We start from the raw sequence: 23,723 nt of genomic DNA, 5'->3' as shown, positions 1-23,723 counted from the left end.
GCAGGCTCCCCGCTGAGCAGGGAGCCTTATGAGGGTCACAGAGAGCCTGATGCGGGACTTGATCCCAGGACCCCAGGATCATGACCTGAGCTGAAGGTAGACACTTAATCAACTGAGCCACCCAGGTGCCCTGAGGATAGGCTCTTTAAAAGAAGAGTATTGGACATGACATCATATTAACATAACCTTTGGGGAACATCAGTATAGCTCCCGGGTAGTGTTGCCATTATGATGCCATGTAAGCAAGACGAAATGAAGGCTATGATGTTCTATTGTCTATCATTTTGTTGGAAAAATTACCCCCCCCCAAAAAAAACACCCATTTAAAAAAAATTATTGTTATGTTAATCAGCATACATTACATCATTAGTTTTGGATGTAGTGTTCCATGATTCATTGTGCATAACACCCAGTGCTCCACGCAGAACGTGCCCTCTTTAATACCCATCACGAGGCTAACCCATCCCCCCACCCCTCTCCCCTCTAGAACCTTCAGTTTGTTTTTCAGAGTCCATCGTCTCTCATGGTTGGTCTCCCCCTCCGATTTCCCCCCCTTCATTCTTCCCCTCCTGCTATCTTCTTTTTTTCTTCTTAACATATATTGCATTATTTGTTTCAGAGGTACAGATCTGTGATTCAACAATCTTGCACAATTCACAGCACTCGCCATAGCACATACCCTCCCCAGTGTCTATCACCCAGCCACCCCATCCCTCCCACCCCCGCACAACTCCAGCAACCCTCAGTTTGTTTCCTGAGATTAAGAATTCCTCATATCAGTGAGGTCATATGATACATGTCTTTCTCTGATTGGCTTATTTCATTCAGCATAACACCCTCCAGTTCCATCCACGTTGTTGCAAATGGCAAGATCTCATTCCTTTTGATGGCTGCATAATATTCCATTGTGTATATATATACCACATCTTCTTTATCCATTCATCTGTCGATGGACATCTTGGCTCTTTCCACAGTTTGGCCATTGTGGACATTGCTACTATAAACATCGGGGTGCACGTACCCCTTCGGATCCCTACATTTGTATCTTTGGGGTAAATACCCAGTAATGCAATTGCTGGATCGTATAAAACCCCACTATTTTTAATCATTCTTTGATCCAATATTTAGTACGAGTATAAAGGTTGCCTGTATGTTAAACTAAGTATGTTTTATCTTAACATGTATAGGGTACTTTTTCAGTATAAATTTCCTATCAAATTTTTGTTTCCCATTATGAATATGAATGCTTACTATGAATATGAATACTTAATAGCCTTTTTTTTTTTTTTAGCCTGATTGGTTTTTTTGTTTTTTTGGTTTTTTTTAAAGATTTATTTATTTATTTATTTGACAGAGAGAGAGACACAGCGAGAGAGGGAACACGAGCAGGGAGAGTGGGAGAGGAGAAGCAGGCTTCCCGCGGAGCAAGGAGCCCGATGCGGCGCTCGATCCCAGGACCCTGGGATCATGACCTGAGCCGAAGGCAGACGCCCAACGGCTGAGCCACCCAGGCGCCCCAAATATGAATACTTAATAGCCTTTTACTAGTACTATTTATTGGTGATAACAGGGAACACCTGTATTTAATTTTTTCTTAATTCTCTAAACTGTTTATATCTGCTGTAATAAACACTGTAGTTCCCCTTACCTATGGTTTCACCTTCTGCAGTTTCAGTTACCCGAGATCAGCGTCGGTCTGGAAGCAGATGATCCTCTTTCTGACATGTTGTCAGAAGGTCAGTGGTAGCCTAATGCTGCTGCCTGTGTCATTCCCCTCCCTTCATCTTATCACATAGGCATTTTATCATCTCACATCATCAGAAGAGTGAGTATAGTTCAGTAAGATATTTTGAGAGACCACATTCATATTACAGTATATTGTTATAATTCTATTTTATTGTTAGTCTCTTACTATGCCTAATTTATAAATTAAACTTTATCATAGGTGTGTATGTATAGGAAAAACATAGTGTGCATAGGGTTTGACACTCAGTGCAATTTCAGGCATCCACTGAGGTCTTAGAACGTATCCCCTGAGGATAAGGGGGCGGGGACTACCATAGTAACCAGATAACCACATTTTTTTTTCTAGTGAGTAAGCATATGCTAGAAAAGCTAATTTTATCTAAAATTAAGTACATACTTAAAAACATATAACTACAGGTCATAATAAATTTCCTTAACCTTTTTTAGGTCTAAATATCGGTCCAATGTAGAAGGTACCACTTCTGTCTTTCCTGGAATTAAGGCCAGATTTCTCATACTCTTCTCATTCTGATATATTGATGACTAGTCATCATTAGACTGGTGTATGTAAAAAATCTTTGCTAATCTGCTGAAGTGGGTTTTTGATTGTGTGCTTTTATTCCTTTTTTTTTTAAAGATTTTATTTATTTACTTGACAGAGACAGCGAGAGAGGGAACATGAGCAGTGGGAGTAGGAGAGGGAGAAGCAGGCCTCCCGCTTAGCAGGGAGCCTGATGACGCAGAGCTTGATCCCAGGACCCTGGGATCATGACCTGAGCAGAAGACAGACGCTTAACGACTGAGCCACCCAGGCGCCCCATGCTTTTATTCTTTTAATTATCATAGTTGTCATATAAAAAAATTAGCCTCTGGGGTATTTGTGCTCTCTTCCAATTCTCCAAGATCCTTCTTTTTGCCCTGCACATGAATCACCTGGCGATCTTGGTAAAGTGCATGTTCTGATTTGATAGGCATGGTGGGGGCAAAATTCTGCATTTGAAACCAGCTCACATGTGAAGCCAATGCTGCCAGCCTTTGGACCACACTTTGAATTGTAGGGCTTTTGATAACAGTTTTGGGAACAAAAGCCAGTCAAAGCATATTGATGCCATTTCTTGTTATAACTTTATGACACATGCCTAGTTTATTAGTAATACATATTTTTCCAACAGGGATATAGATGTTGAATTGTAACTTGTAGTGTGTGAGTTTTCTGTAGGTTTTGTGTTGGGCATACTTTCTACAGTGGTGGCATTTAGAATGAACATACCGATGACGACAATAATGATATAATAATAATTGACAGGTACTGACCACTTACTGGCCCCAGACACTGTGCTTTACAAAGATTGACTATATTTTCCAAATAAAACCATGAAGTAGACATTATTATTGTTACCCCATTTAAAAGTGAGGAGGGCTTGGTAACAAGTTAAATGACTTGCCCATGGTCACACAGCCAGAGTGGGGACAGAACCAGGACATCAATACAAGTAGTCTGACTCTAGAGCTTATTGTTTTAATCTCTTTACTAGTCTGACAGTAGTCTGGAAACTAGACTTCATAAAATGGATTTTCTAGCTTCTCTCACAATTGCTGTAAGATATATTTGATTTCTCTAGCTTCTTTCCCAAAAGACTTTTTAAAGATTTTTCTATGTTTTCCTTTCTTGTGGCTTTCCCAAGATACTAGTGATCTCTAGCTTTTAGTCTTCCTTTCTGCATATTTGTGTTAGAAAAGATCTCAACTTTCAGATTCTTTTGATGTAAAAATTTATGAAGAATGAGAAGTAGGTAGTACCCGTCCCTGAATGAAAGATAAAAGTGTTTTTAGTAACATTGACACTGTTTTCTTTGAAAGACTAGCCCTGGAAAACTTCAGATTTTATAAGATTGTCACAGAAGAATGGTTGATTCTTTTGTGTGTTCTTAAAAATTGGGGCATTTTTGTCTTTTTCTGAATGGCAATTATAATTCAGTGATTAGTCTGGAGACATACCTTCCACTCTGAGTTCTCCTGCCAGACCACCAAATTGTCTTATCGAAGCCAAGGAGCCCCTCTGCCTTGCCTTCTCAGACTGTCAGATGATGACACTATATACAATACCTTTAAACACTCAGCGTGTGAAGGGAAAGAGGATTTGTAAGTACAGAGGTGTTTGTAAAAATTTGTGACAATGAATGAAAGCTGTTTAGAATCAGTTATGGTACCTCCCTTGCAGTTTCATTTGGAAATCAATAAACACAGCACAGGTCATGATCCATAAGAATATAACTGGTTTATTACTCATCTCAAAGCAATAAGACGCTATTTATTTTCATTATCCCTGTTTTTTTTTTTTTTTACAGTCCATCAATATTATGGAACTGACTTTACAGAAATATGGAAGTTATGAAAAATTTGAGCAGGCCACTGGTGGCAGCCTGCTATCTAAAACTCGAATCTGGAGTCATGTTCGGAAGTACATGATGAAAGAAGGCTGCCTGGGTGAGGTATGAATTGGGAGTGATAACAAGATGCTGTTGGCATTTTAACTGCTCATTTAATTAGTCACCCAGAGATCTCACTAAATTGAATTGCTGTGTTCAGTTTCTTTGTGTTTTTCTTTACTTACTACCCTTTCTATATAGCCTATGGGATTATGGGAATTGTTTTATGAAAATTACTAATGAAGCAATTTGCCTCAGTGGCCTCCTCTTATTAGCAGCCAGTTCAAAATGGTCAAGCAGAGAAGCGGACTCTGGCTTGTGTACCTTCCTTTGCCTCATTTTAACCGGGGGGGACTGTATTTGACAGCACAACAGGGCACTGCCTCCTCAGCACAGCCCTCTACTTTCCTTTAATCCAGGAAAGGTTCTTGAGTTGTGCATGCTCAAAAGTGGAAGGGTCAAAAGTGATTATCATTTTCTTGGTATCTGGGAGATTCAAACTGGTACAAGCAAAATAAAAATATACTGTATCATATCTCACTGATATGAGGAATTCTTAATCTCAGGAAACAAACTGAGGGTTGCTAGAGTGGTGGGGGGTTGGGAGGGATGGGGTGGCTGGGTGATAGACACTGGGGAGGGTATGTGCTATGGTGAGCGCTGTGAATTGTATAAGACTGTTGAATTACAGATCTGTACCTCTGAAACAAATAATACATTATATGTTTAAAAAAATAGGAAGGGAAAAATGAAGGGGGGGAATCGGAGGGGGAGACGAACCATGAGAGACTATGGACTCAGAAACAAACTGAAGGTTCTAGAGGGGAGGGGGCTGGGGGGATGGGTTAGCCTGGTGATGGGTATTAAAGAGGGCACATACTGAATGGAGCACTGGGTGTTATACGCAAACAATCAGGGAACACTACATCAAAAACTAATGATGTATGGTGATTAACATAATAAAATTAAAAAAAATTTTTTTTAAATAAATGAAATACTGATTTATGGGTCTGTTGTTTCCTGTGAAAGCTTCCTCTCTCCAGCCTTTACATTTTATTTTATTTTTTTCCTCTTCTTAGATCGTAGTTCATCTCACTGAAGACCTGCTGTCCCGAGCTTCAATGACAGTGGTAAATGGGTGCCCAACATTGACCATTAATGTTTCCACAGCACGTGAGCACTGGCTGGAGGGAATGCTGAGGCATGAGATAGGTAGGGGCAGCCCTTCTCCATTTGTTCACTTGTAATATCAGAAATCAGCAGCAAAGAAACATTCTTTTATAATGGGTTTTTTCTTAACAGTATTTGGCAAAAGGTAATGAAATTGTTAGGTTTCACTTGAACTAAGATACCGTCTCACTTCAAATTAGATTTTTTTAGGGTACCATGTAGCTGTGTTAAGCTTGGAAAGTCATTTAACTCCTGGATTTCACTTCCCCGTGTTTCTGAAACTGAGGGAAATGGAACTGAGTGCTCTCTGAGATTCTCTTCAAATATCAAGTCTCTGATTCTTCCGTTTAAGAAAATAAATGGTATAAAAGTTACACCTGTTCTAATGAGACATGGGGTCCTTCTGAAGGCAGAGTAGCTCCTTCAAAAGGCTTTAGGGTCAGGTCATTTTCCACTTTGTCTTGATTCATAGGTATACATCAATTTGATTTTAGAACTGTTGGTAGAATCTTTTTTGGATAAGAATTAAAATGAGAATGTCCTTTCTTGTTTTTCACGCACCTTTTCTTCTCCACAGGCACACATTATTTTCGAGGTATTAACAACCTTCAGCAGCCATGGAACAGTTGGACTGGCCGCAAAAAACATGAGCTAAAGCCAAACAATCCCACAGAGGAAGGACTGGCAAGTATTCACAGTGTCCTTTTTAGAAAAGACCCCTTTTTATGGAGGGCTGCCCTCCTCTACTACACTGTTTATCGAGCCAGCCAAATGTCTTTTTGCGAACTCTTCAAAGATATTGGGAAGTTTGTCAAGGACCCCAATACAAGATGGGATTATTGTGTACGAGCCAAGAGGGGATGGACTGATACTTCTCAACCAGGTGAGTGTCTCTTGACTGTAGATTTGCCTTATGGTTAGTTGTCTATTGATTTTGATTAAATCCTTATCCACCAATCAGAGAAATCACTCACTTATGAAAAATTAAACCTTTGTTACTTGAGGGCCGTACTAGTTTTCCCAAACCATATTTTGTTAGCATTCTTTTTTCAGATCTCATTTTGAAAAATTTCAAACCTAACAGAAATATGGAAATGATAGAATTAACACTCATATTACCCATCCTCTAGATTCACCAATTGTTAACATTTTTCTTGCTCTGATTTTAAAAACAGCTTTACTGAGATATAATTCACACGACCTACAGTTTGCCCATTTTAAAATGTATAGCTCAGTGGTTTTTAGAATGTTCATGGAGTTGCGCAGCTATCACCACTATCTAATTCTAGAACATTTTCGTAACCCCAAAAAGAAACCTGTACCCATTAACAGTTATTCTCCATTCCTTCTTCCCCAAGCTCCCAGCTTTAAGTAACCATTAATCTGCTTTTATAGGTTTGCCCATTTTGGACATTTCATTTAAACGGAATCACATAATATGTAATCCTTTGTGTCTGACTTCTTTCACTTAGCATGATGTTTTTAAGGTTCATCCTTTTGGTAGCATGTATCAGTATTCAGTCCTTTTTATTGCTGAATAACATTCTATTGCATGTATAAGACACATTTTATTTTTCTACTCACTGTTAATGGACATTTGAGTTGTTTCCTCACGTTTTGGCTATTATAATGTTACTGTGAACATTTGAGTACAAGTTTATATTTTTAATTCTCTTGGGTATATACTTAAGAGTAGAATTGTTGGGTCATATGGTAACTCTCTGTTTAAGCTTTTGAGGAACTGCCAGAATGTTCTCCAAAGTGAATGCAATATTTTATATTCCCACCAGAAGTATATGGGATTCTTATTTTTCCATATCCTTACCAACACTTACCAATACTTGTATTTTCATTTTTAAAATTATTATAATCATCCTAGTGGGTATCTCATTGTTTTGTTTTAATTTTTTAATTAAAAAAATTCCAGTATAATTAACAGTGTTATATTAGTTTCAGGTGTACAATATAATGATTGAACAGTTCTGTACATTATTCAGTGCTCATCACGATAAGTGTACTCTTAATCCCCATCACCTTTTTCACCCATCCCCCACCCACCTCCCCTCTGGTAACCCTGTTTTTTCTCTATATTTGAGAGTCTGGTTTTTTTGTTGTTGTTTTTCTTTGTTTTGTTTCTTAATCTCCATATATGAGTGAAATCATATGGTACTTGTCTTTGACTTATTTCAGTTAGCATTATACCCTCTAGATCATCCCATGTTGCAAATGGCAAGATTTCATTCTTTATTATGGCTGAGTAATAATCCATTGTGTGTGTGTGTGTGTGTGTGTGTGTGTGTGTATGTATATAAAAACACACATATATAAACATACACCACATCTTTATCCATTCATCTGTCATACACAGGTTGCTTCTATTAATTTGGCTATTGTAAATAATGCTGCAGTAAACACAGGGGTGCTTATAGCTTTTCAAATTAGTGTTTTCGTATTCTTTGGGTGAATACCCACTAGTGCAGTTACTGGATCATATGGTAATTCTGATTAAGAACCATCATATGGTCTTCCACAGTAGCTGTACCAGTTTGCATTCCCACCAACAGAGCACCAGGGTTCCTTTTTCTCCACATCCTCACCTTGCTTCTTGTGTTTTTTATTTTAACCATTTTGACAGGTGTGAGGTGATATCTCACTGTCGTTTTGATTTGCCTTTGCCTGATGATGAGTGATGTTGAGTATCTTTTCATGTATCTGTTGGCCATCTGTATGTCTTTTTTTTTAATGTTTTATTTAAATTCAATTTAATTAACATATAGTATATCATTAGTTTCAGAGGTAGAATTTAGTGATTCATCAGTTGCATAGATTACCCAGTGCTCATTACATCGAGTGCCTGCCTTAATGCCTATCACCCAGTTACTCCATCTCCTTCCCCTCCAGCATGTATGTCTTCTTTAGAAAAATGTCTCTTTGTGTCTTCTGCCCATTTTTAATTGGATTATTTCAGGGTTTATTTGGTGTTGAGTTGTATAAGTTCTTTATATATTTTGATTACAAACCCCTTATTAGATATACCATTTGCAGATAGGTATCTTTTGCCATTCAGTAGGTTTTTTGTTTTGTTGGTTGTTTCCTTTGCAGTGTAAAAGCTTTTTATTTTCATGTAGTGCCAATAGTTTATTTTTGCTTTTGCTTCCCTTGCTTCAGGAGACATATCTAGAAAGATGTTGCTATGGCCAGTGTCAAAGAAATTATTGCCTGTGCTCTCTTCTGTGATTTTTATAGTTTCAGGTCTTACATTTAGATCCCTAATTCATTCTGAGTTTATTTTTGTGTATAATGGAAGAAAGTGGTCCAGTTTTCCCAGTGTCATTTGTTAGACTTTTTCTCATTGCATATTCTTGCTTTGTCAAAGATTAATTGACCATATAATCATGGGTTTATTTCTGGGCTCTCTATTTTGTTCCATTTATCTACGTGTCTGTTTTTGTACCAGTACCATACTGTTTTGATTACTAGAGCTTGGTAATATATCTGGAAATCTGGTATTATGATAACCTCCAGTTTTATTCTTTTTCCAGATTATTTTGGCTATTTGGGGTCTTTTGTGAGTCCATACAAATTTTAAGATTATTTGTTCTTGTTCTATGAAAAATGCTATTGGTATTTTGATAGGGATTGCTTTAAATCTGGAGATTGCTGGGTAGTATGGACATTTTAACAATAGTCTACAAATCCATGAGCATGGAATGTCATCTTCAATTTCTTTCACCAGTGTTTTATAGTTTCTAGAGTACAGGTCTTTCACCCCTTTGGTTAAGTTTATTCCTAGATATTTTACTATTTTTGGTACAATTATAAATGGGATTTTCTTAATTTCTCTTTCTGCTGCTTCATTGTGTATAGAAATGCAGTGGATTTTTGTATATTGATTTTGTATCCTGCAACCTTACTGAATTCATTTATCAGTTCTAGGAGACTTTTAGTGGAGTCTCTATATTAAGTTGATGATCACCTAAGTTTGAACCCATACAAAAACATTAAATTTGTACTCCTCTCTGTACCACATTTTAGGTATGTGGTGTCATGACCTGAACCACAATCAAAAGCCAGATGGTCAACCAACTTAGCCACTTATGTGCCCCCACTTAACTTTAAGAAAACTGTTTATTACTAAAAGTTTGAAATTTGAAAAATTTCAAATTTCAAAAGTGATTAATCGGATGTGCCCTCATTAAACATCACTTAATCTTAGTAATTATCAACATTTCCTAGCCATGGGTCATCTATTTTTCTTTTTTTTTTTTTTTAAAGATTTTATTTATTTATTTGAGAGAAAGAGAATGAGAGATAGAGAGCACAAGAGGGAAGAGGATCAGAGGGAGAAGCAGACTCCCCGCCGAGCAGGGAGCCCGATGTGGGACTCGATCCCGGGACTCCAGGATCATGACCTGGGCCGAAAGCAGTCGCTTAACCAACTGAGCCACCCAGGCTCCCAACTGAGCCACCCAGGCTCCCCATCTATTTTTCTAAGTTCCTGTTTTTCTATAGTATTTTAAAGCCAAGTACTTCAATATGTATCTTATTTCTCCTAAAAAGTAGGAACAGCTCATGAGATCTGAGCCTAGCTGAAAAAGTGTCCTACCTTTTTTCCATAATTCCCATGCTATAGCATACCTAAAAAAAATTATGACTTAATATGATAGAATTTTAGTCCATTTAATAGAGCAGAATTTTAGAAAATTTACAGAAGTTATGTCATGATGGGAAGAAGTTTTCTTTTTGTAAGTGGAACACTTTAGGCTCAGATCTCATGAGCTGTTCCTTTTCATGTTTTCATATTTTCTTCTACTTTTAAACCTCCGTATTAATATCCAGTTCTAATTCTTGTTTTCATATGGAGGAGGAGTATCGACATCACCTATAGATGTTTTTAATGGGGTAACGGGTAGTATTTTTTTTAAAAACCAGGAGTTTCTGAAATCCCATGTCTCCACCTTGCCCCCTGTGAGACTTACTGCTCAATAGCTGTCCTCCCTGCTGCCCCAAGTGCCTCCATACACATGGGAGTTAAGGTTATGATCAAATGGTGGGAGTGTGGATGACATATCCTATATTTTAAATCACCAGTGTTTATGATTAGAAAAATGCTGTTTTAACTATGGGGAATGGAATTCTTAAAGGGAAGCTACCAGTGTGCACATTTTCCTGGTGCTACCCAAGACCTTGCATTTTAGGTTATGAAGATAGTTAATTCTAATTTGCCATTTTTATTTTTATTCAGGACTGAAGCCTACAGTAAAGGGACTGTGTTAGTATCTAATTACTTAGAAAATAAAACCTATTGTCTTCCTCCAGGGTGCTTCAGTAAAGACCAGGTATACTTGGATGGTATCCTGCAAATCCTCCGATACAGAGAGACCATTGACTTTCATCTTCTGACCGCCCTGGGGAAGGTGAGTGAAACCAGTGGCATGTCGTCTACAACACACCAGGTCATCATTTCCTCAGGCTTGATTTAATGATTAAATAAGATTCAGATTGTTTTTAGACTATGTGTTTGAAGTTTCCTGGAAGGAAGAAATAATGGTGTCACAAAACCAAACTCCAACATTTCTTTGAAGGGAATAGGAAATTTGGCAATGTATTATATGGTTTTATTTTATATACCTCTTTCTCTAAAGCATTTTAAATAAGCTGCAAGTATAACACTTCCCCCTTTAATCTGACATGACCATGTGATTTTCTTAAGAAATGTATCACTGATTCAATAACAATTCATGCCTTGCATTTGGTTATATTTCTCTTAATCTAGAGAAGTCCACTTTGTTCCCTCCCCCCCATCTTTTTACTTTTCCTGACATTTTTAAGAGTCCAGGACAGTTTTCTTGAGAATTCCTACAATCTGTATTATCCTATTGTTTTCTTGTGATTAGATTTGGGTTAAACATTTTTACCAAGAATACTATATAAGTGACTTGTATATTTTATTATTTCATCACATTAGAAAGCACATATTTGATTTTATTCCAATATCAGTGATGCTTTGATCACTTGGGTAAGTTAGTTACTGCCAGATCTCTCCCTTGTAAAGGTACCTTTTTTATATTAAATAATCTGTGGGGTAATACCTAAGAATGTACTGTTCCTTAACATTTCAAGGAATGGTTTTAACGTCCTTTGATGATCTTTGCCCATATCAGTCAACTACACTAGTGGTAGCAAAATAGAGATCTTAAATTCTGTTACATTTCACTCTTTTGCAATATTATTATGGACTTAAGTGTTTTTTTATTCAGCCCTTCCAGTGGCTGCTCCTGTGTTTTTAAAAACATGTCACCCTGTTTCCTGGCAAAGTAAAATGTTCTCGGTCCATCTTACACCTTTTCTATCCATATCTCAGATGAGATATTTCTCCAAGGAAGACTTGATTCCTTTTAGTGAAAATGGTATTTAGAAAACCAGGTCTGAGTAGTACTAGGTGTGTTCATTACTCCTGGAATATTGATGCTTCTCGGTTTTCCCAGTGAGCAAATCTTGTATCTGTTTTAAATCATAAGGGCATTCTAATTCAAATCAGACACTGCAAGTTTCTTTTACCCCTCCCTTTCCCATTCCGCATGTGTATCTCCTTTCTCTTCAAATGAGAACTGTGTTTACCAACTGCAATATTATGTTTACTTTTACTCATTCTTTCCTATAATAAACTCAGGATGGTTTAAGAAACAATGGGTATACAAAGAAATCAAAGAGGAAATCAAAAAATAATACATAAAAACACAATGGTCTAAAAACTTTGGGGACACAGCAAAAGCAGTTCTAAGGAGGATGTTTATAGTGATACAGGCCTACCTTGAGGAACTAGAAAAGAACAAAGCTAGCAGAAAAGATCAATGAAACTAGGATCTGGTTTTTTGAAAGATAAAATTGGTAAACCTTTAGCCAGACTCGTTAAGAAGGGAAGACTCAAATCGGTTATGAAAGAGGAGAAATAACTGATACCACAGAAATACAAAGAAAATAGAAACCTACAATCCTCTAAGACTGACTGCTAGTAATGAAACTGCATCAGTAATAAATGAATTCCCAACAAACAAAACTCCCAACAGCTAGAACCACGTGGCTCAATGGATGAATTCTAAATTCTACCAAAGAAGAGTAAATAGAATTCTCAAACTCTTCCAAAAACATAGAAGAGGAAGTAAAATTTCCACATTCATTCTGCAACGCCAGCATTATCCTGAAACTAAAACCAGACACAGTCACTACAAAAAAAACTACAGGTCAATATTTCTGATGAATACAGATGCAGAAATCCTAAACAAAATACTACCCAAACCGAATTCAATAATACACTAAAAGGATCATTCACCATGATTAGGTGGGATTTATTCCTGGGATGCAAGGGTTGTTCAGTATTTGCAAATCAATCATGATACATCACATCAATAACAAAGAATTAAAAACCACATCATTTCAATAGATGAGGAAAAAACATTTGACAGAGTACAACATCCATTCGTGATAAAAACCCTTGACAAAGCTTTAGAGAGAACATACCTCAACATAATAAAGGCCATAAATTAAAACCCAAGAGCCAACAATGAAAAAACTGAAAGCTTTTCAAAACTCCTAAGATCAGGAATAAGACCAGGATGTCCATTCTTACCAACATAGTACTAGAAGTCCTAGTTGTCAGACAAGAAAAAGAAGTAAAAGGCATCCACATTAGTAAGAAGTAAAACCATCAGATGACACGATACTATATGATACTATATATAGAAAACCCTAAGGACTCCACCAAAAAACAGAATAAATGAATTCAGTAAAGTTACAGGATACAAAAAGAAAGCAGAAAAAGAAATTAACAATCCCACTTATCGTACTAAAAGCATAAAATACCTAGAAATAAATTAACCAAGGAGGCGAAAGACCTATATTCTGAAAACTAGAAGACACTGATGAAAGAAATTGAAGATGACACTAACAAGTGGGAAGATAACACTGTGCTCTTGGATTGGAAGAATTAATTTTGTTAAAATGTCCATACTACCCAAAGCAAGCTGCAGATTCAGTGCAATACCAAAATATCAGTAGCATTTTTCACAGAACTAGAATAATCAATCCTGAAATTTGTATGAAACCACAAACAACATCGAATCAGCAAAGCCATCTTAAAAAAGAACTAAGCTAGAAGTATAATAATCCCAGATTTCAAGATATATACTACAGAGCTATAGTAATTGAAACAGTATGGAATTGATACAGAAATAGATACATAGAGCAATGGAACAGGATAGCCTAGATCATTTAATTTATGACAGAAGCGGAGTATACAGTGGAAAAAAAGACTTCCTCAATAAATGGTGCTGGGAAAACTGGACAGCTGCATGCAAAAGAATGAAACTGGACCACCCTCTTACACCATACACAAAAATAAACTAAAAATGGATTAAACACCAAAAACCTCAAAGAAAACCTGTAGGGTTTATTTCTTGGACATATTTATGGATATATCTTGTCAGTCAAGGAAGGAAGAAGAAAAAATTAAACCACACCAGCATCAACAACAAACCTATTTTCATTACTTAGTGGTAGAAATACTCAATAAAATAATTTCAATAATAAAAATTTAAAACTTAAGGGGCATCTGGGTGGCTCAGTCAGTTAAGTGTCTGCCTTTGGCTCAGGTCATGGTCTTGGGGTCCTGGGATCGAGCCTCATGTCAGGTTCCCTGCTCAGTGGGGAGTCTGCTTCTCCCTCTGCTTGTGTGTGCTCTCTAATAAATAATATCTTAAAAAAATTAAAACTTATTAAAATATAAATGAACATGATTTCTTTAAAGCCTTTCTACTGAATCTTAATTTATAGAACTTAAAAGAATTTCATCCAAAAACTCAATGTAAATACTTATGAGAGATTGGCTTCTTACCTAATAAAAAAAATAAAAATATAAAAGTAAAAAATAAATATTCTTACATAAGTAAAACAAGTTTATAGATACTTGCTTACAAAAAGAATTTAACATAAAACACAACTTTATTTCTGAAATTAAATAGAAATAGGAATTCAATCTATAATTGTGCCAATTTTCCTAATTCAGTGATACAGTATTTACATTCTAGCTCTTTCCTGGGTTCTTTCATTTAGATTTAGTCAGGACATTTGTTTAGGTTTTAGAGTCTCTCACACACATGTATTAAGTTTAGTTATGTAAATTCTAGACAAACAGTGTAGGTCCAAGATAGAATGTTAAATACTGACTTGATTTTTTTTTTTTATGGTCATGGTATAAGCAGGCAGATCAATACTTTTTTTTTTTTTTTTTTTAGTAGGGGTGCAGAAGGAGGGGGCAGAGAGAGAATCTCAAGCAGTCTCCATGCCCAGAACGTGAGCCCAATGCAGGGCTTGATCTCACAACCCTGAGATCATGACCTGAGCTGAAATCAGGAGTCGAACACTTAACCTCATGTGCCACCCAGGTGCCCCAATACATTCATATTTAATACAGTAAGGGAAAGGAAGCCACTGAATTTTGTTATTTTGCAGGTATTGAAGTAATGTTTCTCTTAAGACTTAGGGAAGAAGTTACTTACATTTAAAAATTAACCCACCTTCCTTTTTTCAGGTCTCTTACGAAGATGTGGATCGCTTGAAAGGATTGGCAGTTATTGAAAACATGAGGGTCCCTCATTTCCTGCAGGACCATGGCCGATACATGGAACATTTAGAGAAAATTATGGAAGTGAATGAACTGACTGACAGGGAACTGAAAGATCTTATATACTAATCAGCATTCTTGCAGATGTAGCTAAGCTATACCTCTGTGTATATTACCAGTTAGGTGCAGTTTGCACCAGCATATTTATAAAAGAAAAATGACTGTTTACATGAGTTTTCTGAAGAATGATCTGCAGTATTCAGCTGAATTTTTTAAAAAGGTTAAGTACAAACCTTAAACTGTTTCCTTTAACGTTTCTATAGGCTGCAGGGGAAAGTTCCTCCTATTTTTATCTGAATCTCAACAGAGTCCATTGAAAATACTACTGGTGAGTGTTTTTGAAGAATCTGGGTCAAATTGAGTGATAGGCTGTCTGGGCAGTAAGCACTGCTCCTAGTGCTTCTGCCTGAGCACCAAGACTAGCCCTGACTGTAGAGATAGAACAACACTGGAATTCAGACTCCCAAGAGTATATTTTATTTGATAAGTAATTGCAGTTCTTCTTTGAAAAATTAGTTTTGTTATGCTCCCCAAAGCTAGCTGTATCTAAAGTTTCTTATTTATCTCATATGTTAAGTAATGGTAAAAAGGGGAAAAGTCGTTTGAAAAGTTTTCATTAGTTCTTTATCTTCCACATTGTTTCACCTTATCAGTTTATAGGAACTAGAGAATTACCTCATTTTGTCCAGTTATTTCTTAACTAAACTTTATTTGCTGAAACATACACCTTCAAGATTTTAAGTTTTAGGGTCTTTCCTTCCCCATTCCTTTATATAAATGATAACTAAAAGTTCCAGAAAGGTTTGTCTACATAGATTAAAATAGTTGGGGAAGAGAGAAGCTACTCCCTTTTATTAAATGGAGCGACTAGCAAGATACAAATAGATTAATGTAGTTCTTGTAGGCACTGGATATTGACTAGTGTCTACCATAAACTTGACCATGCTCTGAAAAATGGAATTCCTAGACATTGCTATTTGATATCAAACTGGCCTTGTCAGGTTGGCTCAGTATATTTTATCAAAATCTTTGACTTCATCAACCCAATAATGACATAGTTTCAATTTCAAAAATGAGAATTCTGTTTTGCTGCATTTTCTCTGTTAAAAGCTTATACACCTAGCTTTGTATTATCAATTTCGATATATATTGGATATATATATACTTGGGATCAAATGGTTCTTCAAACAACTTATTTTAATGATCAGGAAGAACACTGCTGTAAGCACCCCATTCAAAATTGCTACTGTAATTTTTACCCAAAGCTATCTGAGTGTTTATCTTTACCTCAGTTCAGGCTTAAATATGGTGCTAACACTGAAAGATGCATACAGCAAAGTCTGGTTCACATTCATGCTAGGAAATGATTTTAGGAAGTCTTACGCAGGCTAGGTTATGTGATTTTTCTCATTCACATATCTAGAAGGGCTTGCCTCAAAGAAGAATGTTGCAGCAAATAGGATATATTCCAACTGGCACCCGGTGGTTCTTGCAAAGCCACACATCTCACCTTTGGTAAGTAGCAGGCCAGGCCCTTTGGAGCATTAAGGCACGCACACATGTGTCATGATGGCTGGAGTGTGGCCTGTAGATTCTGTGCAGGGTTGGGGCATATTGTGCCAACACTAACCAGATATTGGAAGACCACTCTTGACCCCTCAAGCATATTTCCTTGTAGCAGAATCATCCAGTTTCAGCTTTGGTGTAGCATTTTCTAACTTCATCTTCAAACTCATCCAAGATGATTGTGAAAACAGTGTTTTGTTAACTGGAATTGGAGTATAGACAGAAATGATAATATTTATGTCCTGTGATTTAAGCCCAAATGCTTATAAATTCAACATTTGTAGGCAATAACACTGTTAATCTTATGTTATGGTTTAAATGTAAAGGAAAATCACAGCAGCCTTAATATCCTGTTGGTAGGATTATTTACAATGATTCTAGTCCCTGAATTTTAAAATGGATATTCTCTATCTGATTTGGAAAAGGAAACACTTTCCTGCCTTACTGCTTTGGTATAAAGACAAAAAGAAAACAGTGCTATCCAGACAAAAAGAAAATGACCTTAAATCACACTGATTGTCTTAAGATATTTTAAAAGTTAGCAGTGAACCAAAAATAGTTTCAGATTAGCAGAATACTTAAAGAGCTCTAAGCTTTAAAAGTTGGGATTGAAGATTTAATTAATGTTTATTCTCTTTCCTGAAAGAGCATAAAGTTCAGTTTTGTTCCCTTAAAATTGAAGTTTTAATAAATAGAAAATTATAGCAACAGTACTTAGAATAGTTGAAGGTTGCATTAATTTTAATAGTTACTTGGTATAGGCTATTGAGGATTAGGATTTCATCAATTTTGTCCACTGTAATTCTAACATATAGTTGTATCAAATACAAAGTCTGATAAAATGGTAGGTGTTCATATCAGATGAGATTCAAAGTAAATTGTTTGTAGACGTAAATCCATAGTCTTCATTTCTTTATATTTTCACCTTTGTAAAAATGGTTAAAATTTGTATTGTTTGTTTTGTATATATCTGGGCATTTTATGTTCATCTATACTAGAAAGAAGTAGCACTGAGGTTCTCAAATGAAGTATGTGAATATGTATGCATGCAAACTTCTGTTCTTTGAAAATTATATTTTTATTGTGGTATTTCTGCATTTTTATTGTGTGGTAATTATTGATCATGTTTGTCTTCTAATATTCTTATTTATAAGGAAATACTATATTTACCACACTCCACCTTTCCCCTGATTAGTTCAGCTTATACTCTCATGGGTGTAGGGAGGAGGGAAAAGGAGGGATAATTTCATCTTAATTTACTGCCCTATTCATTGAGTACACTTCTGTGCAGAACTCCTGAGGAGTAGGGTCTGTGCTGAGTCCTCTGCTGAGAAAGACAGAACTGTTCGCAGTCCAGTGAGAAAGAGTGGCACAGAATCACATTATAGCATGGCCAGTCGCATACACAAAAAGTGCTACTAAAAGATCATAAACTGTAATAAATGGGCCTGCTTGTGTTTCTTGAAGCACAGAGAGAAAGATCACTTGCAAAGTGGTTAGTGTCCACAATATTTTACCACTCTTTGCAAGGCTTGTGTTTGGAATCTGAGCAGCTTTAGCCCAGGAGTAGACCAGATGTACAGCTGCTTGGGTCAAGGGCCTGGAGGCGATCCCTTGAGACCTCCAGCAGGGGCCCAAAGGAGCCAGTGCCTTACCCTTAAGCTTATTAGTCTTGGTCTTTGAATTTAAAACTTTACTTGTGAAACCTTGTCGTCTCACTTTGATTTCATCCTTTTTTGTTCACTCTGATTCCAGTAGCTAAAGGAATTACGTCTTGAAACTATTGCTGGGATGTGAAATACCACTGTTTGTCAGCTAGCTATGGAATGGTTTAAGAATACATAGAATTTTGAGAACAGAGAGGGAGGACCATATGAAGAGGAAGCGAAGAGGAGGGCCATCTGCAAGCCAAAGAGAGATGCCTGGAATAGACCCTTCCCTATGGCCCTCAGGAGAGATCAAGCCTGCCAATACCTTTATCTTGAACTTTTAGCCTTCGTAACTGAAAGGAATTGCACCTAGAGAAAGGACAAAGCAAAGAGAGCAGAAATTTGACCACTGAGAAGAGATGACTGAACCTTCTACTTCTTCCCAGCCACTCAGCCTTACTAAAGACAATTTCAGAAGTAATGTCAGCAACATGGCTGAACAAGATGTCCCTCAATTGTGCCCCCTCCCCAATCTCCCACCAATAATTTGGCATCTATCCATGGACAAAAATGCCTTTGTGGGACTTTGGGATCCAGCAGCATATACTAAGCAACCCAGGAGGAATTTTGCCCACCCTTGCATTCTGTAAAAAACATACAGACCTAGGTCCTGGCTTGGACCCAGCAGTAGCCTGTGAACAAGCTTCAGCCCTTCTCAGCATCAGTCCGCAAACCCCTAGAAAACACTAAATCTTAAGCGGTCACCTGTGGACAAGAGAGACTTTGTATAAGTCCAGGTTTCCAGCAGAAAAGTTTTAGCACAACACTGGAGCAAAAAAAAAAAATACGTTTAGATGCATTAAAGAGGAATAGTTTAGATTTATCACTCCTCCCTCAAGGTGGAACAACTCAAGGCCAAAAGAGGTCTCAGCCTGTGATTTCTCCTGGGGGGCGGTGAGGGGGAGTGAAGGGGTGGGGAGAAAGTGAGAGTGAGTGCCCAGCTTCCCCAGCTGTGCAAGATGCTGCCTAAGAGGCCCATTTCACTGTGGTCCCATCCAGAGTACTGAATACCTTACCTGTGGATCTCCCTGAGTAGTCTATGGGGACCCCCCCCAATGCTGCATGTAACACACACACACACACACCCGTGGCTGGCTCTCTGTGTGCATCCCTGAGTAGTCTATGGGGACCCCCCCCAATGCTGCATGTAACACACACACACACACACACACACACACACACACACACACACACACACACACACACACACACACACACACCCGTGGCTGGCTCTCTGTGTGCATCCCTGAGTAGTCTATGGGGACCCCCCCCAATGCTGCATGTAACACACACACACACACACACACCCGTGGCTGGCTCTCTGTGTGCATCCCAACAGCGTTGAGAGCATATTTTGGCAGAGGGCTAGTGAGCATGTGCAAAAAGCCAGCCCAAATTCGTGGACCAGAGAGGCCACAAACCTGAGCTTTAGCCCTACCCTTGGGAAAGCAAAAGGAAGACTGTCAGCACTGAGCCTTGTTCGTTGCAAAATTGAGAAGGCATACAAGCTTAAGAATTCTGCCATAAGAGGTAACAAGAAGCATGGAGCAGGCATATCCATAGACAGAAAGTCAGATTCTCTACCAGAGCTGACTGAAGGTATTTTTTTTTTTTAGATTTCCATTTATTCATTTTTAGAGAGCACACGTGAGTGGGGAGGGGGGAGGAAGAGAGAGAGAGAGAATTCTTAAGCAGACTCCCCACTAAGCACGGAGCCCACATGGGGCTCAATCCCAGGACTCTAAGATCATGACCTGAGCTGAAATCAAGAGTCTGATGCTTAACTAAGCCACCCAGGCACCCCCGAAGGTATTTCTCGAAAATAGTAAAGATAGGAGGTGACTGCTACTTCAAATACAAAGACAACAATGCAAAACTCTAAGGAACATGAGAAATCAAGGAAACATGACACCACCAAAAAATGATAATCTAGTAACTGAACCCAAAGACATGGAGATCTGTTTACCTGATAAGGAATTCAAAGTATCTGTTTTAAGGAAGCTTAAAGGTACAAGTGAGGTACAAGAATACACAGACAATTCAGTGAAAACAAGAAAACAATACATGAACAAAATGAGCAGTTTAACAATGGTATCATAAAAAGGACAAAGCATACTCTGGAGTAGAAGAATACAATGAATGAAATGAAAAATACAATAGCACCAACACCAAAGGATCAAGTGGAAAAAAAAAATCTAAGAATTAGAAGATGGGAATTTTGAAATTATCCAGTCATGGGAGAACAAAGAAAAAAAGAATGAAAAAGAGTGATGAAAGCCTATGTGATCTATAGGATACCATTAAAAGAAATAATTTGCAAATTATTGGACTTGCAGAAGGAGAGAGGGAGAAGCGAGAAGAAAGCTTATTTTTAAAAAAAATAAGGCTAACACAAAAGGCTAAAAACTTCCCAAACCTGAGGAGAAATTTGGATATCCATATTCACGAAGTTCATAGGTTACCAAACAATCTCAGAAGCCTTCTCCAAGACACAATAAAACTACCAAAAATCAAAGAATCTTAAAAGCAGTAAGAGTGGAGAAGCTTGTAACTTAAAAGGAAACCCCATACTGTTGTCAGATTTCTCAGCAGAAACGTTACAGGCCAGGAGAGAGTGGGATGATATATTCAAGTGCTGAAAGAAAAAATAACTGCTGAGCGTCAGCCAAGAAGATGGCTGAATAGGAGGACCCTAAGCTCACCTTGTCCCATGGATACAACCACCTAATACAACAACTAGATAGCATTCATATCAGTGTGAATAACCCAGAAAATGGCCCAAAGACTGGCAGAACAAACTCCACAACTAAAGGCTAGGAAGGGGCCGCATCGAAGGTAGGAAGGGCAACAGTGCAGTCTGGGAGCGAAACAGACAATGGCCATCCACTGTGGGGATGGAGCTAGTGGCACAGAGAAGGGCAGAAAACAGACTCTCACACTGGGGAGCCCACGAATGGGGAGGATGGATCTCCATAAAGAGGGCCTTTCACAGTTTGGCTATTGTGGACATTGTTGCTATGAACACTGGGGTGCATGTGCCCCTTCTTTTCACTACATCTGTATCTTTGGGGTAAATACCCAATAGTGCAATTGCTGGGTCATAGGGTAGCTCTATTTTCAACTTTTTGAGGAACCTCCATACTGCTTTCCAAAGTGGCTGTACCAACTTGCATTCCCACCGACAGTGTAAGAGGGTTCCCCTTTCTCCACGTACTCTCCAACATTTGTTGTTTCCTGCCTTGTTAATTTTTGCCATTCTAACCAAGATGTCCTTCAACAGATGAATGGATAAAGATGTGGTCCATATATACAACGGAATATTACTCAGCCATCAGAAAGGATGAATACCCACCATTTGCATCAACATGGTTGGAACTGGGGGGGGGGGGATTATGCTAAGTGAAATAAGTCAAGCAGAGAAAGTCAATTATCATATGGCTTCACTTATTTGTGGAACATAAGGAATAGCACGGAGGACGTTAGGAGAAGGAAGGGAAAAATGAAGGGGGTGGGAATCGGAGGGGGAGACGAATCATGAGAGACTATGGTCTCTGGGAAACAAACTGGGTTTCAGAGGGGAGGGGGGGTGGGGGGGTTAGCCAAGTGATGGGTATTAAGAAGGGCACGTATTGCATGGAGCACTGGGTATTATACACAATGAATCACGGAATACTACATCAAAAACGAAGTACTGTATGGTGACTAACGTAACATAAAAAAAGCAAAAGAAAAAGTGAGAGGGGCCAAATTTCAGGAGTTCTTAAAACCATGATTTAATGCCTGGAATTTTAAAAATCTTTGGGCTCAAGTCTGGGAGAGCCTTGAGGGTATCAGGAAGCTGAGTCCCTGCCCTTAGCTCAACAAACAGCTCACGCAGATACAACATAGAACCAGTAGTTTGAAACATGCTGGGGGCAGACAGAAGGGAGAGTGATCTGCTCATCTCAGAGCATGGCTGGACAAACGGATCACAGGGAAACTCCTCCAGGGACAGAGGAGCTAGCAGGTGTAATTTCCTTCCTACAGCCGCCCCCCCTCCCACTTCCCCACCTCCCCCACCCCCATATAAACAGTGGGCACCTGCAGGAACCAGTACAGTGCTGCCACTCATTAGCTAATTTGCTTACACCAAGCCCTACCACCCCTGCTTCAGCAGATCTGCCCTTCCTATTCTAGCTTGCCCGAGTTCCTGCACTGTAGGTCCTCCAGAAGAGCTGCACAAACTGCCAACACTACATCTCCAGACCTGCGTGTCTTGTGGAACCTCAGTTCTGGTAGTGGTGGGACCAGGTCTCATTTTACAAGATGATCTCGCCACATTAAAATGTTAAATATTAAAATGTGCCCCACCCCTGCTGGTGACCAAACACTGCCCACAATAGGCAAAGACAGCCTCTGCAGACAACTGGAAGAAGGAAAAAGAGGCCAAGACTCAACAGCAGAGCACATGCAACACACATAGGTGACACTCCCTCAAGTGCCAGGCCCTGGGGAATAGGACATTACACTGCACGGCACTACAGGACCTCTCCTTCATAAGGCTATTATCATTAAGAGCAAGAGAAGTAGCTGACTTTTCTAACACATACAAAGTCAGACAAGATGGGGAGACCAAGAAACATCTCCCAAATGGAAGAACAGAACCAAACCACAGCAAGAGCCCAAAGCAAGAGAGATATAATATGCCTGAGAGAGAACTTAATGATTACAAAAACACTCAGGGGAATGGAGAAAAGAGGAGGAAATCAGTGAGACCCTTAACACAGAGATAAAGAAGAACCTATCAGAGATCAAGAACACAGTAAGTGAAATTAAAAATACACTTGATGGAATAAATAGGAGGTCAGATGAAGCAGAGGAATGAATTAGTGACCTGGAAGAGAGAGTAATGGAAAATAACCAAGCAGAGCAAAGGAGAGGAAAGAAAATAATGCAAATTGAGAACAGTCTTAGTGACTCCATCAAATGTAATAACTGCATTATAGGGTTCTCAGAAGAAGAGAGAGATAAGGGGGCAGAAACTTTATTTGAAGAAATAATAGCTGAAAACTTCCCAAATCTGGGGAAGGAAACAAATATCCAGATCCCAAAGGCAAGATATTTCCCCAAAAATTCAACCCAAGGAGGTCCACACCAAACACACAGTATTTAAAATGGCAAAAAGTAGTGATAAAGAAAAAAATAATTAAAAGCAGTAAGAGAAGAGAGTTACATACAAGGGAACCCTGATAAGACTATCAGCTGATTTTTCAGCAGCAACTTTGCAGGCCAGAGGGGGGTGGCATGATATATTCAAAGTGCTGAAAGGGAAAAAATCTGCAGCCAAGAATACTCTACCCAGCAAGGCTATCATTCAGAATAGAAACAGAGATAAAGAGTTTCTCAGACAAGCAAAAACTAAAGGAGTTCTGACCACTACAC

At 38.3% G+C, this 23,723-nt stretch overlaps 2 protein-coding genes across 10 annotated transcripts in view; one reads left to right on the top strand and one right to left on the bottom strand.

Annotated features, from left to right (window-relative positions):
• Positions 1–15,367, top strand: part of KIAA0895 (KIAA0895 ortholog) — a 55,658-nt gene extending 40,291 nt beyond the window's left edge. For 3 of the 6 annotated variants that reach the window (XM_027573447.1, XM_027573448.1, XM_027573446.2), the window contains 5 exons: positions 4,095–4,238; positions 5,255–5,387; positions 5,923–6,228; positions 10,665–10,762; positions 14,935–15,367. In XM_027573447.1, the coding sequence (XP_027429248.1) occupies positions 4,095–4,238; positions 5,255–5,387; positions 5,923–6,228; positions 10,665–10,762; positions 14,935–15,096 (843 nt within the window). In that variant the 3' untranslated portion in view covers positions 15,097–15,367. Of the gene's footprint in view, positions 1–1,689; positions 1,826–4,094; positions 4,239–5,254; positions 5,388–5,922; positions 6,229–10,664; positions 10,763–14,934 lie in introns of those variants that run through there. The other 3 variants (XM_027573445.2, XM_027573449.2, XM_027573450.2) reach the window with 2 other exon arrangements.
• A 423-nt stretch (positions 15,368–15,790) lies between these two features.
• The window catches only part of EEPD1 (endonuclease/exonuclease/phosphatase family domain containing 1), a 139,772-nt gene continuing 131,839 nt past the window's right edge, over positions 15,791–23,723 (bottom strand). For 3 of the 4 annotated variants that reach the window (XM_027573440.2, XM_027573442.2, XM_027573443.2), the window contains 2 exons: positions 18,906–19,007; positions 16,670–16,795 (listed from right to left, as the gene is read on the bottom strand). The gene's annotated coding sequence lies outside the window, so the exon portion shown is untranslated. Of the gene's footprint in view, positions 16,796–18,905; positions 19,008–23,723 lie in introns of all 4 variants that reach the window. The other variant, XM_027573441.2, reaches the window with a different exon arrangement.

The sequence above is a fragment of the Zalophus californianus genome, chromosome 12 (genome assembly GCF_009762305.2).
Source record: "Zalophus californianus isolate mZalCal1 chromosome 12, mZalCal1.pri.v2, whole genome shotgun sequence".
Lineage (NCBI taxonomy): Eukaryota > Metazoa > Chordata > Mammalia > Carnivora > Otariidae > Zalophus > Zalophus californianus.
Note: the sequence above shows the minus strand (reverse complement) of the source record. Positions and strands in the feature narration are given on the sequence as shown.